Below are 16,244 nucleotides of genomic sequence, written 5' to 3'. Positions count from 1 at the left end.
CCACTGCGCCACCAGGGAAGCCTTCAAAATACCAGTATTTTAAGTCACTTATAAGGATTAGACTCTCTAATGTGATATTCTTCAAAAAATATTTTAAAGTTGTCAACCTCTGGACTAATAAATTTCCTGATGTTCATTTGTTCAGTACACATTAACTCACCTGGGAAGCTCTGTCTTGGGAATTCTTCCTCCAGTATCCATGGCTCCTCTCCTTGCTCCAGCCTGAAGATCACCTCTGGTTTGGTAACACAATACCCTGTCAAAATGAAATAATTTAGGACTTGGACCGGGTGGCCTAGACTTCAGGGACTCTGAAAGAGGAGGAAGCTTCTAGAGCTGGTCAATGAAAGTGCCACTGAACATTTCCTTGGAGAAGTAAATACAAATGTCTTCCTGGTGCCCAAAAGTGACCAATAAACATTAACTCCTGACTTCCAATCTTAAATATCATTAAACTCTACAGAATGTCCATATGTTTCTTAATTAAAGGCATTTTTTTTCATTATAAATTTGTGGCCAGGATGAGGGTCTGATTTAAGATTCTCATGCATTTATTATTACTTGATGCCTTAGTCAGTTCGGGCTGTTATAACAGAATACCACAGACCAGGAGACTTAAACAACAGAAATTGATTTCTCACAGCCTGGAGGCTGAGAAATCTGAGATCAAGGTGCCAGCATGGTCAGAATCTGGTGAGGCCTCTCTTCCTGGTTTGCAGATAGCTATCTTTTTGCTGTGTCCTCACATGGTAGAGAACGCAGAAAGATCCCTTTTCTCCTCCTGTTTTTGTAAGTGCATTAATCCCACCATGAGGATCTAATAATTTAATCTAACCCTAATTGAGAATTAGGGTTTAAAAGAAAAATTTTCAATGCCATTTAGAATTACATAATGAACAGATCTTACCCACTGAGACAAGGTTACTGTAGTTCTCCAGCATCACATCTCTGTAAAGGGACCTCTGAGTTGGGTCCAGGTGCTGCCACTCCTCTTGGGTGAAGCCCACAGTCACATCCGTAAATGATACCGATCCCTGGAATTTCTGTTCAATCTGAAATGTTCAGAATTAAGGTGACATGGAAAAAGATGTATGGAAACAAATCCTTACCATGATTACTGTTTACAGATTACCAAATTGGTTTGCAGAATGTTTCTTTTGCTTTATACTCTGGGAGAAGAAGAGAAATCAGAGTAGAAATATTCTGCCATTGCATTAATTATCAAGCCCGCACAATGGATCTGGTACTATGCTAGTCCTTGGAAATACTAAGATTACTAAAAATCATCCTGTATTCAAGAAGCATATAATCTGGTAAGAAAACTTGCAGTAATATGTTACAAGCACTATTGTTAAAGTACACATATAATAGATTAAATGAGAAGCAAAACTAGTTCTATTTTGAGCTTCACTGAGGAAGAACAGCTGTTGGATAAAGAGTAACACTGTGTTCTTCATGAACACAAGGCCAGGGCACAGGCAAAGGCAGTGGCCCTCTAACATCTTCAGGAAATGAGCAAAAAAGGCAAACAGCAGAGGAGGAGTTGAGATAAGAAAAAGGGCCATGGATGTATTCAAGGAACAGATTACAGAGTAACTTCAGACCAATAGTCTCCAAAGTATGTGATAACTTTCCATGTTAAAGAATATTTTTGAACACTATAGAAGTTTATATTTATAAATTATAGAAATAAACTAACAATAAATTTATTATGAACTTTAGTTCTATTCTTAGACTTAAAATGTAAAAAAAGTCTAATATTTTATTTCACTACAATACATATTCTAGGTTCCAATCCTTCAATTCAGAGACAATAATTAGGATGTGTAGAAAATGAGACAGGAAAGATTTTGGACCTACTGAACTTGAAATGTCTGTAGAACATATAAAAGAAAATATTCAATTGTATTGTTTTTGATATCATCCAGAATTCATGCCTCTACTTGAGGGATCACTGCTGCAGAGAAAGAGGAGCCAAAGAAGAGATTCAAGGATATACTGAAAGTATGTGACCAGGTTTTTATATCAGAACCAATTCTCTTTTTTAAAAATGGGAAGGGAAAGCTAAAGGACAAAACAACACCATTTACGTAAACTACTAAAGTAGAAACTGGGATGCAAGTAGAGCACTGATAAAAGGAGATAGAGGGCTTCCCTGGTGGCATAGTGGTTGAGAGTCCGCCTGCCGATGCAGGGGACATGGGTTCGTGCCCCGATCCGGGAAGATCCCACATGCCACAGGCGGCTAGGCTCGTGAGCCATGGCTGCTGAGCCTGCGCATCTGGAACCTGTGCTCCGCAATGGGAGAGGCCACAACAGTGAGAGGCCCGCGTACCGCAAAAAATAAAAAATAAAAAAAGGAGATAGACAGCAACAGAATGTGATCAGCAATTCACAGACAGAAAAGGAAATGTTTTCTCAGGGTATGTGCATGAACAGCTGTACAGATACTAGAGTCACAAAGCAAGCCAGCAACATTAGAAGAAAATAGATTGGGCACTGTACTTTAGCAAGATATTTCTTAACTATAATAAATTTGAACCATAATACTGGAGATGTAGAATGAAAATAAGGACTTGGTAGACATTAATAGTTTAGTAGTGTCTGAAGTCATCAAGAATGAATCAGAAGGCTCTCAGAAAATTAAGATTGAAAATAAAAAAGACTGGAAGCTGAGGGAAAATCACTTTTTAACTAGCTTACAGAAAAAGAACAGGTTATGAAGGCTACAATGGAATTTTCTAAAAGGTAGAATTACAAGAAAGAATAGTTTTTAAACCTAAGAAATGATGATATGACCAACTCAGTAAATACAGAAAAGCAGGATTAAAAAAAAAAAACAAACCTCTTGGCAAACTAGAAATAGAAAGGAATTTTCTCAATGTGATAAAGGATTTTTACAAATACCTCCAGCAAGTATCACACTTAATGGTAAAATATGGAAAGTGTCCCACTTAAAATCAGGAGCAAGATAAAGACACCTACTATCTCCAATTTTATTCAACATTTTTCTGAAGTTCTTTGAGTAATAACAATCAAGTACACAGAAAATCCAAAAAAAAGTATCCAAAATAAAAGTTTTAGAAATTAGATACAAGTTCAGTATAGCAAATTTCAGAAAATTAAATTTTTTAAAGGTACAACTCACGATAGCAAGAAAAATACGAAAATCTTTACAAAAAATAAAATGAAGGAAAATAAGAAGACCCAAAAAAATGGAGGAATGTAACAAATTCGTGGATAGGCAGGCTCAATATTATAAGATATTATATTTTAAAAAATATCAATTCTTTCCATGCTGATGTACAAATTCATAGCAATTTCAAACAAAATCTCAGACAAGCTAATTGTGAAATATGTGAAAATCGACAAAACAATATTGAAAAAAAATTAAGCCAGAAAGTATCATTTATCATGTATAATTATCAATATACCATAATTAAAACAGTGTGATACCAGCATAAGAATTTTCATATCAACAGAATGGAAGAAGAGGCCAAAAACAGACCCACACATATATGTCACTTGATTTATGACAAGGGTAACAGAAGGACAATCATTTCAATAAGTGATGCTAGTTTAATTACTGATATAATGAACATTTATTGCTACCTTAAGTGTAAAGAGAAATGTATTTTAGACGGTATATAGACCTAAACTTGAAAAGTAAAACAATAAAAATTTTGGAAAATGCCATAAGAAATACCTTCATGACCTCAGGATAGGCCAAGATTTCTTAAACGGGACACAAATTATATAATAATACTATAATATTAAGAACCTACCCTTATCAAAAGACAGAAAGAGAATAAAAATTCAACAGAGTGGGAGAAGGCATTTGGAATACATATACCTGACAAAGAAGTTCTATCCCCAATAAAGAAAGACACTTTATAAATTAACGAGGGGAAAAAAAGGCAAGTCATCTTGGTAACTAAACTGACAGCAAACCCTTCAACAGAAACTATGAAAATGAGAAGACACTGGGTAAAAATTTGAATAGGCCATTTGCAAATAAGAAAACAAAAATGGAATGTCATTTTAAGCAGCTAGGAAAAATGCCACTAGAAAATTCCAAATCCAGCAAAAATATTCTTCTAAAATGAATATATTTTCCATATAAGGGTTGAAAAAGTTATCAATAGTACACACAGACAAGAAATACTACAGTTATGGAAAATGATACCTGATGGAAGCACAAAGCTTCGGGAAGTAATAAATAAAACAAAATGGACTTTAAAGCAACAAGTAATGTCTTCTGGAATCTGTGACAAACACAAAAGTAAAATACAGCAAAACACTAGTAAAAGGATACTTAAACTGTTTTAAGATTCTTGTATTGTCTGTCGAGTGGTAAAAGCACTATTACAGTAGGCAAAAATAAGAAAACTGTAGAGGAAAAGCTCAATTCCTCTGTTTTACTCAGGTCACCAAATTTGTGGGAGTTTTTCCCACTCCAAGGAATTAACTCAACTCTGACACTATAGCGTCAGATCCCAGGCTCAGTCCCACAACACCACTCCCACTTCAGACACGAATTGAAAATGCAGATTGTCACGTGTACATCTCACAAATGGATATAAATTAAGGTTCCCACACCTTCCTCTTTTGGTTCAATAATTTGACAGAGTGGCTCACAGAACACAGAAAAATGATTTACTTACTAGATTAATGGTTTATTATAAAAGGATACAACTCAGGAACACCCAGAAGGAAGAGGTACACAAAGCAAGAATGGGTAAAAGGATACAGAACTTCCATGCCCTCTCAGAGCTTGCCACCCTCCCAGTACCTCCACATGTTCAACAACCTGGAAAGCTCTCTGAATCCCATAAATTCAAGGATTTTTATGGAGGTTTCATTATATAGTCATGATTGATTAAAGCACAGGTCATTAGCAACTAATTCAGCCTCCAGCCCCTCACCCCTCCTCAGAGAGTTCCAACCCTCTAATCACATGGTCAGTGTTCCTGGTACCCGTACCTCATTCTTAGAGGCATTCCAAAAGTCACCTCATTAACACAAACTCAGGTGTGGTTGAAAGCAGCTTGTTATGAACAGCAAAAGACACCAATTCCACCTTAATTTCTCTAAAGCTACTTCAGGAACTGGAAACAAAAACTACATATTATAACAACAGATGCCCTTACAGCTCTTAGGGATATTATTAGAGTTTTAGGAACTAAGTTAAGGAATCCTGGAGGAACACCCAAATAAATATTCATTACATATAACAACATCACAAACACAAACTGTAATATCTAGAGTAAAAACTAAAAAAATACAAAATTTTATAACTAAAAAGCTACTAGATATAAAAAGAAAAAATTCCTCTCAAAAGGAAAATGGGTAAGTAAATTGTAGTATTTTCATGTAGTGGAACACTATGCAGTAATACAAGGAATAAACTACTGGTACAGGCAGCAACATGGGTGAATCTAACATATATTGAATGAAAAAAGCCTCATATAAAAGTGTATACACTAATTCTATACATCTAAGTTTCAATAACAGGCAACATTAACAAATAATGATAGAACAGTGCCACATAAGGGAAGGGAAGTTGTTAAAGATTGGAAAGGAACCTGAAGGGGTGGTGGAAATATTAAATATCTTGACCTAGTTGGTAGTTACTAGGACATATATGTGTTGTTGTTGTTGTTTTTTAAAAAGCAGTATACAGGGCTTCCCTGGTGGCGCAGTGGTTGAGAGTCCGCCTGCCGATGCAGGGGACACGGGTTCGTGACCCGGTCCGGGAAGATCCCACATGCCGCGGAGCAGCTGGGCCCGTGAGCCATGGCCGCTGAGCCTGCGCGTCTGGAGCCTGTGCTCTGCAACGGGAGAGGCCACAGCAGAGAGAGGCCCGCGTACCGCAAAAAAAAAAAAAAAGCACTATACAGTTACGATGAATGCACCTTACACACTTTACTGAATCATGACATAGCAAAAAACAAAACCAAAAAAATCAGAATGCAAACAAGGAGGAAAATGGCATATATGAAATGGTGAATGAATTCATAAAAGCAGCAATAACAAGATGCTAGTAAAGTGACAGCCAGCAGCTGTAGGAGTTTGCAACAGGATAATTTATACCTTCTGAAAGGAAAGATATGAAGCTGTGACATTTTCTTATGCTGCTAATAAAGAACATGTAAATAAAATCTTTTTATCTGTTGATGCAGATACATATCATGAGTACCAAGACTGAGATTCCTTAAATATCTGAAGAGGGAGAGTACACTGAATGAGAAGTAAAGTAACATAAGTTTATGAAGACGTAAGGTGGAGAAAGATGATAAAATTTAGGTATCTTACGTTAAAACAGAATATTGCATCGTAAGCTCAGTGTTGAAAAAATAAAACAGAATAAAACATGTAATGAACAACCAACAAGAAAAAGTACAAATAAATATACCGTGGGATGGAAGGACTAAAGCCAAACAACAATAAATGAAAATAGGTTAAATCACTCAATGTAAAAAACAGTTACCTTAAGCTTGAAAGTCCCACTTTTTCTTTTTTTTTTGACCAGAAAAAAATCCTAAGGAAAACAAAACAGGATTTTGTTTACATCTCTATTGTAGGACTTGTAACGATACAAAAATTATGTGTTTGTTTTAATGCCCTACATAATTCTAAGAGTTTCTCCTTATAAGGAGTTATAAATATATATTTCATTCTTAGAATCCTCAGCTTCTGGCACACATTAGGACACATAATAAATATTCATAAATGGTTTCTGGAAGAATGAATAAAGAACCAATTAAGTTACATTAAGTGAATATTAATTTCAGGGAAAGAGAGACTTATCTGTGATAAAAATAGTTGTGATCAAGTGGAACAAAGAGCCCAGACATAAACCCACACTTACGTAGTCAACTGATTTTTGACAGGGTGCCAATAATACACAATGGGAAAAGGACAGTCTCTGCAGTAACTGGTGTTGGGGAAAATAGATATCCACATGCAAAAGAATAAAACTGGACCCTGATCTTATACCACTCACAACAATTAACTTGAAATAGATCAAAGACTTATACATAAGACCTGATACATTAAAACCCCTGAAGAAAACATAGGGAAGAAGCTCCTTGACATGGTTCTTGGCAATGATTCTTGGATAAGACACCAAAAGCACAGGCAGCAAAAGCTAAAATAAACTAGTAGAACTACATCAAACGTAAGAGCCTCTGCACAGCAAAGGAAGCAATCAAGAAACTGAAAAGGCAACCTACAGAAAGGGAGAAAATACTAAAACATTTTTCTGATAATGGGTTAATATCCAAAATCTATAAAGAACTCATACAACTCAAAAGCAAAAAAGCAAATAATTTAATTGAAAAATGGTTAAAGGACCTCAATAAGCATTTTTCCAAAGACATATGAATGGCTAACATGTATATGAACAGGTGTTCAACATCACTAATCATCAAATGCAAACAAAATCACAAGGAGATATCACCTCACACCTTAAAATGGCTATTATCAGAAAGACAAGAAATAACAAATGCTGGCAAGGATGTAGAGAAAAGGGAAGCCTTGTGCACTGCTGGTAGGACTGGTAGGAATGTAAACTGATGCAGCCACTATGGAGGACACTATAGTGGCTCCTCAAAAAATTTAAAATAGAACTACTATATGATCCAGCAATTCCACTTCTGGGTATAAAACCAAAAGAAACAAAATCACTATCCCAAAGAGATATCTGCACCCTCATGTCCACTGCAGCATTATTTACAATAGCCAAAACATGGAAACAGCCTAAGTGGTCCATCAACATATGAATGAATAATGAAAATGTAATGGATATATACAATGGAATACTATTCAGCGACAAAAAGATGGAAATTCTGCCACTGGAAACAATGTGGCTGGACTTATGCTATGTGAAATAAGTCAGACAATGAAAGAAAAATACTACTGGTAGCACTTATATGTGGAATCTAAAAATAACAACAAAAACAACAATAAAAGCCAATTTCATAGAAAGAGAATGAAATGGGGGTTGCCGGGGGTTGCTAAGGGCTGGGGGAATGGGGAAATGGAATGATGTAAGTCAAAAGGTATAAAATTTCAGTTATTATAACTTCAGAGGATCTAATGTACAGTACAGTGACTATAATTATACAGTATTGTATACTTGAAATTTTCTGAGAGTATATCTCAAGCATTCTCACTGTCAAAAAAAAGAGTTAACTATGTGAGGTGATGGATGTGTCAATTATCTTGATCCTGGTTATCATCCCACAATATATATGCGTATCATATCATCACATTGTACACTTGAAATATGTACAATTACATTTCTTGATATAATTATATTTATTGGTATAATTATATTTGTTGATACAATTATATTTGTTGACCTAATCCCCATGTATAAAACAAGTAAACTTATTCTGACTCCTGGTTTTAGCTTAATGTTATTCTTCAGACTTCTTTAGATAACTTAATTTGTCATTGTCACCTCTTTGTGATTTTTGTAAGTTTTATTGAAGTACAATATATATACAAAAACAATGCACAAGTGTACTTAAGTGTACAAATGGCTCAATGAATTTTCACAGTGAACACACCCACTTAACCAGAATCCAGGTCAAGAAACAAAACTTTACCTTAAATCCAGAAGTTCCCTCATGCCCCTATCTACTGCCTACACCCTATCTTACTCTCACATGATAACCACAATGACATACCACTATACACACTTAGATGTCTAAAACGAAAACGTCAGAAAACACCAAATGGAGATATTGGCAAGAACATGAAGCAACTGAAACCTTCATACCTTGCTAGTGGGAGTATAAGTAAACATATACACGTTGGAAAAACATTTGGGAATTTCTTATCAAGCTATATATAGTAATTCCTCCCCTAGTTATACACCCAACATGTGTGTTTTTCTTAACCAAAGGCCTGTAGAAAATGTTCACAGAAGTTTTGTTTTTAATAGCCAAAACCTAGAGAGAGCCCAAATGCCCACCAATACAATGGAGAAATAAACGGTAGCAGAGTCATATAGTGGAATACTATACAGCAATAAAAAGAAATAGATATACTTAGCAAAAGAAATGAATCTCACAGAAACTGTATCGAGTGAAAACCAGACATAGAAGCAAAAGTAATCAACAATAACAGAAGTCAGAATAATGAGGAACTTGGAGCACCAGGGAATCTCATGGGATACTTAAGTTTGACACTTAAGTTATGTACACTTTACTTCAATGAACTGAGGAAAAAAAATACAGATATTTTTTGGAATTTATAACATCCGTTTGACTGAAAGTCTCTGAAATAAAACTGATATACTGTTCACGAAACGAATAGCCTGAAACAAAAAAGTATGAAATATCAAAACAAAACCAAGGCACTTTTTTAGGAGTGATGTGGAAATACAAAATTTTTCTGAAGTTCTTCTCTAGCTTGGATGAAAGACAAGCAATGGACAATCAAAAGATCTTGACGAGAAAGTACTATTTAACATACATATGTTAATAAAGAAATACAGATTCAATTACAACAATTACTAATGTGTTGGTAATCAGAACCAAAAAGCAGCAATCTACCAAATTAGAAAAAAAGAAAATAAATGTGACTAGCAGTGCATAAAGAACCAGAAAGTATGACAAAAAATATAATATAAAGAACATAAAAAAATTTTTTTTGTTCTTTATATTTAGGTTATTTTTTTTGTTCTTTATATTTAGGTTATGTATTATGTATATATTTAGGTTATGTATTAACCTAAATAGCAAAGACAGCAACTAAGCTATAAGATGGCATATGAATGTGCTAAATTTCTTATCGATGACAGACATACCTGACTTGAAAAACAAAACCTGCCACAGGTTATTTGTAAGAAAAGAACATGAAAATTTGCAAATAAAATGACGGGCAAAAAATCAAACATGCTGCAGAAAATATAAGTAAAATAAAAGTAGGTTTGGCTATATTTATATGAGATAAGGTAACACTGAGGGCCAAAAGAATTAAATGAGCAAAGATGATTCTCCAAGAAGAGAAATACACTAAGTCCCCTACATATGAACGAGTTCTGTTCTGAGAGCACGTTCGTAAGTCCAATTTGTTTCTAAGTCCAACAAAGATAGCCTAGGTACCCAACTAACACAATCGGCTATATAGTACTGTACTGTAATAGGTTTATAATACTTTTCACACAAATAATACATAAAAAACAAACACAAAAAATAAAGAAAACATTTTTAATCTTACAGTACAGTCCCTTGAAAAGTACAGTACATGGGAAATGGATTTGTAATAATTCATTGAGTTCTATAGTTAAGATATAGTTAAGATCTGTTACTTTTCTATAAACCTGCTATACATATACAAATAAGATTTATTAAAAACTAAGATACACTTTAATTTATTGATCAAAGAAGGCATGAAAATAGAAACTGAAGCCTGCATTAAAAAAAAAAAAGCACTACATATTGACACCTGGATTTTGTAGTTAAAATGGTACACAGAGGGTAATTACATCTTTAAATGCATACATTTAAAAGCTTTAAAATAAACTCATCTTCAACAAAAAGTTGGAAAAAATAGCCTATAACCAAGACAGCTGAAGCAAGGAATAAAGGTAAAAGTAGAAGCTAATGAAAATTATAGATCAATGAAGCCAAAAGCTGGTTCCTTGAAAGACTAATAAATACATATCTGTAATAAAAGTCACAAATGAAAAACTGTTAGAAATAAAAAGCAACAGATTAAACATTTTAAAAATAATAATACAGGGCTTCCCTGGTGGCGCAGTGGTTGAGAGTCTGCCTGCCGATGCAGGGGACACGGGTTCGTACCCTGGTCCGGGAAGATCCCACATGCTGTGGAGCAGCTGGGCCCGTGAGCCATGGTCGCTGAGCCTGCGCATCCGGAGCCTGTGCTCCGCAACGGGAGAGGCCACAACAGTAAGAAGCCCGCGTACCACACACACACACACACAAAAATAATAATAATACTATAGACAAGTTTATGGAAAAAATACTGATGAAGAGAATTATGCAGATCATTAAAAGAATAATGCTTTATGACCTAGTGGGCCTTGTTTCAAAACACAAAGATTAGTTATTACGAGATGTGGAAATATCCCCCATAAAATGTTAAGAAAGCATTTGGAGAAATTAAACTCTCATTCTTAATAAGACTCAGTGAATACTTTGTGAATATGACAAAATCTACCCAGTCCAAGACAGCAGCATGCGTAATGAAGAAATATGGCAGGCACTCCCACTCAAATCTGTTTTGTTGGTGCTTGGTCAGGAAGTGTTATCCTTTTATTGTGCTTATTCTTCACAGACAGACAAAATAAAATTAGGTCCTTTAATCACATTACATATATATATACATACATACATACACACACACAAATATACACACATATATATTTTTAAAACTCCAGATGGATTAAGATACTATTTTTTTTAAAAAAATTTTTTTTAAAAAACATAGTTGGTATTTTTAGACAAAAATCATGCTTGGTATTTTTAGACAAAATAAAGAAAAATTTCATTAGGCCCTTGGGCTAAGGAAAACAGAATGAAAAATAGAAAGCAGGGACTTCCCTGGTGGCAAAGGGCTTAAGAATCCCCCTGCCAGGGCTTCCCTGGTGGCGCAGTGGTTGAGAGTCCGCCTGCCGATGCAGGGGACGCGGGTTCGTGCCCCGGTCTGGGAAGACCCCACATGCCGCGGAGTGGCTAGGCCCGTGAGCCATGGACACTGAGCCTGCGCGTCCGGAGCCTGTGCTCTGCAACGGGAGAAGCCACAACAGTGAGAGGCCCGCGTACCATAAAAAAAAAAAAAGAATCCCCCTGCCAAAGCAGGGGACATGGGTTTGAGTCCTGGTCCAGGAAGATCCCACATGCCACTGAGCAACTAAGCCCGTGTGCTACAACTACTGAGGCTGTGCTCTAGAGCCTGCAAGCCACAACTACTGAGTCCATGTGCCACAGCTACTGAAACATGTGAACCAGAGCCCGTGCTCCACAGGAGAAGCCACCACAATGAGAAGCCTGCACACCACAACGAAGAGTAGCCCCCGCTCACCGCAACTAGAGAAAACCCTCGTGCAGCAACGAAGACCCAATGCAGGCAATAATTAACTAATTAATTAATTAATTAAAAAAAAGAGTCTGCCTGCCAATGCAGGGGACACAGGTTCAAGCCCTGATCCTGGAAGATCTCACACGCCGCGGAGCAGCTAAGCCCGTGAGCCACAACTACAGAGCCTGAACTCTAGAGCCCACGAGCCACAACTACTGAGCCTGCGTGCCACAACTACTGAAGTCCGTGTGCCTAGAACCCCTGCTCTGCAACAAGAGAAGCCACCACTGAGAGAAGCCTGTGCACCTCAACAAAGAGTAGCCCCCGCTTCCTGCAACTAGAGAAAGACCGCGTGTTGCAGCAAAGACCCAATGCAGCCAAAAATAAATAGAAAGCACAGGAGGATTGTATCATAATATAAAAGTTACAGAAAATATACCATTAAATTAAAAGACAAAAAACATACTAAGAAAAGATAATTAGTAACAATTACAACAAAAGATTACATTTAGAATACATACAGAATGCTTACAAAACTCAGTGGAAGAAAACAACCTGAAAAGCCATAAATTTACGAAAACTGCACAACCTCAGTAATCAGTCACAAAATTAAAGTGAAGTTTTTCACCCATTACTGAGGAAATAACTTTTATACCTGGTGAGGAGGGAAGAAAAGTAGTCTGCTAATGAATAACAAGGTACATAGAAAAATTAGAAATCCTCATATCCTATAACTCAAAAATATTAATCATAGAACACTAGAGCAGTGATTCTTAAACTCAGCAGGTATCAGCATCACATGAACACCTTGTTAAAACAGACTGCTGAGCCTCACCCCTGAATTTCTTTTCCAGTATGTTTGAGATAGGGCATGAGAATCTGCATTTCAAACAAGTTTCCGGGTGCTGCTGCTGCTTCTAGCCAAAGAACCTCACTTTGAGAAGCACTGCTCTAGAGTCTAGAGATACACTTGTATTTGTGCAGAGAGAGTGACACGGATATTCATAGCAACACTGTTTATATTACTGAAAAATGGAAATTATCTAAATGTCTACCAATAAAATACCTAGAATGGGAAAATATAACTTTAAAAGGAATAAAATAAACTACATACGGATAGATCTCAAATTATTAGTGAATTGGGAGAAAAATGCGTATCATACATATGTTAAAATAATTTACATATTTTGTAAAAGCACCCAAAACAATATACAGTATTGTTCAGCTAACTATATATTTTTTCAATGTACATACAGGGGTAAAATAAGAAGACTAGTAGAACTTGGAACTAGACTCGGAACTGAACTATGGGGCATAATGAGGAAGACTCCAGGAAAAAGCCATCAGAAGAGTGGTATCAGAAGTGGACAAAGGAGACTTTCCAGAAGAGGGTAGTCAGTAGGGTAATGTAGCAGTTGTTCAAGGAAGGCAACTACAATTAAGTCACTGGTGACCTGAACAGATTCTGAAGTGGAGAAGAACCAAGACAGAATGCTATGGGATGAAATTTGACTGAGAGGCTCAGAAACATTTATCAGAGAATTTAACTTTGAACCATCTGCTGCAGGACTTGTACACACAGCTGGGCTAAGATAAAGTAATTTTGTAATAGGCGTGCAGGCCATTTATTAATCTAAACACACCAAGCTGTATACCAAAATTAATAAGACTATCATAAAATTGATTATTTGAACCCTCTCTTGGACCCTTTTACTCCCAGTAAGGAATGGTTTGAGGCACTCATTTCAGGGAAGGTTACTTACTATGTGAGTCTCTGGAAGGTTACTCACTATGTGTCCCTACGTTAACACCAAGAAGAATATCTTCCAGTAAGAAGATATGTCTTTATGTCTTGATAGGAAACTGTATCCAAGATACAGTGTCTCCCTTTCTGCCATGGTCATCAGAAATGTATCTGCAGGTCAACTTAGAAACTATACATTATATAACGATTAGTATATATCTGTAAGCCAATTTGGTCCTGCTATAGATCTGTGAACTTTATATTTTCTATTAAGTTTGATTTTTATCTATAACTAATTTCCCATCTGAACATATGGACTCTTACAAATCTCATAAAATCCTTTGTTAAATAAAGGAATGAATGAACAAACTTACCTGGGATTTATTCATTTTCTGCTGTTCTTGGGAAAATGTAGACAACTCTCAAGATACGCTGGGTTAGAAGAGGAGGACTGGGGTCATGAAAGATCTGGCCTGTGTGGCAGCTCCTGAATTCTCCTTCCCTATAAAGCTAAACACACCACTAGATAAGGAAAAACCTCAATGTCCCTTTGACCTTCAGAAGAGTCAGGGAGACAGATGGTAGAAGACCACCTACCTAAACTCTAATATAATCAGGTAGCTCTTGGGTATAAAATTGTTCAGAGTTAGGTATTTACCTCCTAAGGATATTTTAACAGTTTAAATCTCCCCTGGTGTTCACAAAAAAAGTTTAAATGATAAAACTGGTCAAGACGAATTAAAAAACACATTATGAAGGAACATTAACTCTTCACCAAAGCTGCTGTTAAAAAAAAAACACTCAAGACTAAAGAAAAATAATAAAACTCAAAACTAAGCTGTTTATCAATTTCCCCATTAATATTACTAAACCTTTGGTTACTGACTCCACAGAAAGCTATAAAAAGCAGTGCTTTAAGACCCGTGTTTTAATTTATCTTTGTTGCTGTTTCTCAAAAGGATCTTTCATAAAAAACTTGCTTTTAGTTATATGGAAAAGTAAACAGTACTGGCTTAGGAGTCGGATCTTTTAGTCTTTGCCACTAACTGATCTGAACAAGGCACTAATCTTCAGAAACAAAAAGACAGAAATTCTATCACATGATACAAAAACTGGATAATTCTTGATCCTTCCTGAATGCTAGGGCAGGCAGAACAGAGAGACAACGTATATCAAGATGAAGTGATGGACATGACTGAAGAGCAGTTCGGAATCCAAAAAGCATAAATGGAGAAACATAGGCATGGGTATGTGTACAAAGCTAACTATTGTATTACTCAGCCTCGCGCGCTCTCCCCGCAGCACCGCCCACCTACCCCGAGAGGCTCGCTGCACCCGTCACGCATGCGTACTAAGCCCTCCTCCTGCGCCCTCAAAAAGGGGGCCTCTCAGACAGCCGCGCCAGCTCAGTGCTGGGGCTAGTCAAGCAGGGGCTTCGGCTTCTTTTCCTGACTGAGACGCCAGCTTCCCGCCGTCCCGGGGGTCCGCGGAGCTCCTTCCCACCACCGGGCACCGACCTTCTCCCTCCCGCCCTCCAAACCGAGGGCTCCTCACCCAACCCTCCCGGGCTCACCCGCCTCTCCCTCGTCGTGTAGCACTGGCCCTAGAAGAGCGCACAGACCCGCCAGCCCGGGAACCGCGCTTCCCACGCAAGGCCTGAGGAAAACAGAAGTAAAGGCTGCAGTGCACAGAGGCGGAAGTGCACAAAGGTGGCTCTAGGCATGCGCAGATGGCCCGCACGCAGGGCCAGACTGTCTGCGCCAAACGTCAGAAGTCTGTTTCCCTTGAGCCTCCGCGACTGGCGGTTCGGGATTGGCTGAGAGTGCAGCCTTACCTAGCAGTGGGAAGTTTGGAGTTTTAAGTTCCCTAAACTTTAAGCTGGTCAGGGACTCCCCCCAAAGTTACGGATTACAGCTGAGTTCTCTGTGCAGCCAGAATGCAAATTTACACACAGAGCTGTCAAGGAAAGGGAACCTGTATGTCAATTTCACTTTTTTTTAATACTGGGAAATAGACCCCATTAATAAAAGAATACTATGCGCCATCATCAGCGATTTGTTCAGGAACTAAAAAGCGGAGGAAGGGCGGACAAGAAAGCCAGTTCATTAAAATCATGAAAGCAATAAATGAAAACTGTAGATAAATAAGACACAATCCAAAAGAAAACATTTATATAAACATTCTTTCATTTGTGACATTAAAATTACTTGAATAAAGGGAGATATACCCTTTCATAGAAAGATTCAAAAATTTTGGACAAAATTCCATTAAGAATCTCAACAAATTTTTGCATGTACTTTTTTCTCCGTGACTTTTTGAAGTATTGTGTACTTTACAAAAGCATTCTCAACTTCATCTGGAATAAAAATAAACCTAAATTAACAGCCAGAAAGCATTTCAAAAAGGAGAAAGCTGCCTAAGAAATATCAATACGTATAAT

General features: G+C 36.9%; 1 protein-coding gene across 10 annotated transcripts in view; it reads right to left on the bottom strand.

The window, feature by feature from the left end:
• ZNF33B (zinc finger protein 33B) overlaps positions 1-15,528 on the bottom strand; it is a 97,723-nt gene extending 82,195 nt beyond the window's left edge. For 4 of the 10 annotated variants that reach the window (XM_027091916.1, XM_027091917.1, XM_027091915.1 and 1 more), the window contains exons 1-4: positions 15,378-15,515; positions 14,179-14,314; positions 908-1,052; positions 161-256 (exon numbers count right to left, since the gene is read on the bottom strand). In XM_027091916.1, coding sequence (XP_026947717.1) covers positions 161-256; positions 908-1,052; positions 14,179-14,193 — 256 coding nt within the window. In that variant the 5' untranslated portion in view covers positions 14,194-14,314; positions 15,378-15,515. Of the gene's footprint in view, positions 1-160; positions 257-907; positions 1,053-14,178; positions 14,315-15,377 lie in introns of all 10 variants that reach the window. The other 6 variants (XM_027091920.1, XM_027091921.1, XM_027091923.1 and 3 more) reach the window with 4 other exon arrangements.
• Between the last annotated feature and the right edge of the window lie 716 nt (positions 15,529-16,244).

The sequence above is a fragment of the Aethalodelphis obliquidens genome, unplaced genomic scaffold (assembly GCF_003676395.1).
Source record: "Aethalodelphis obliquidens isolate GAN/ISIS:26980383/991018 unplaced genomic scaffold, ASM367639v1 scaffold73, whole genome shotgun sequence".
NCBI lineage: Eukaryota > Metazoa > Chordata > Mammalia > Artiodactyla > Delphinidae > Aethalodelphis > Aethalodelphis obliquidens.
Note: the sequence above shows the minus strand (reverse complement) of the source record. Positions and strands in the feature narration are given on the sequence as shown.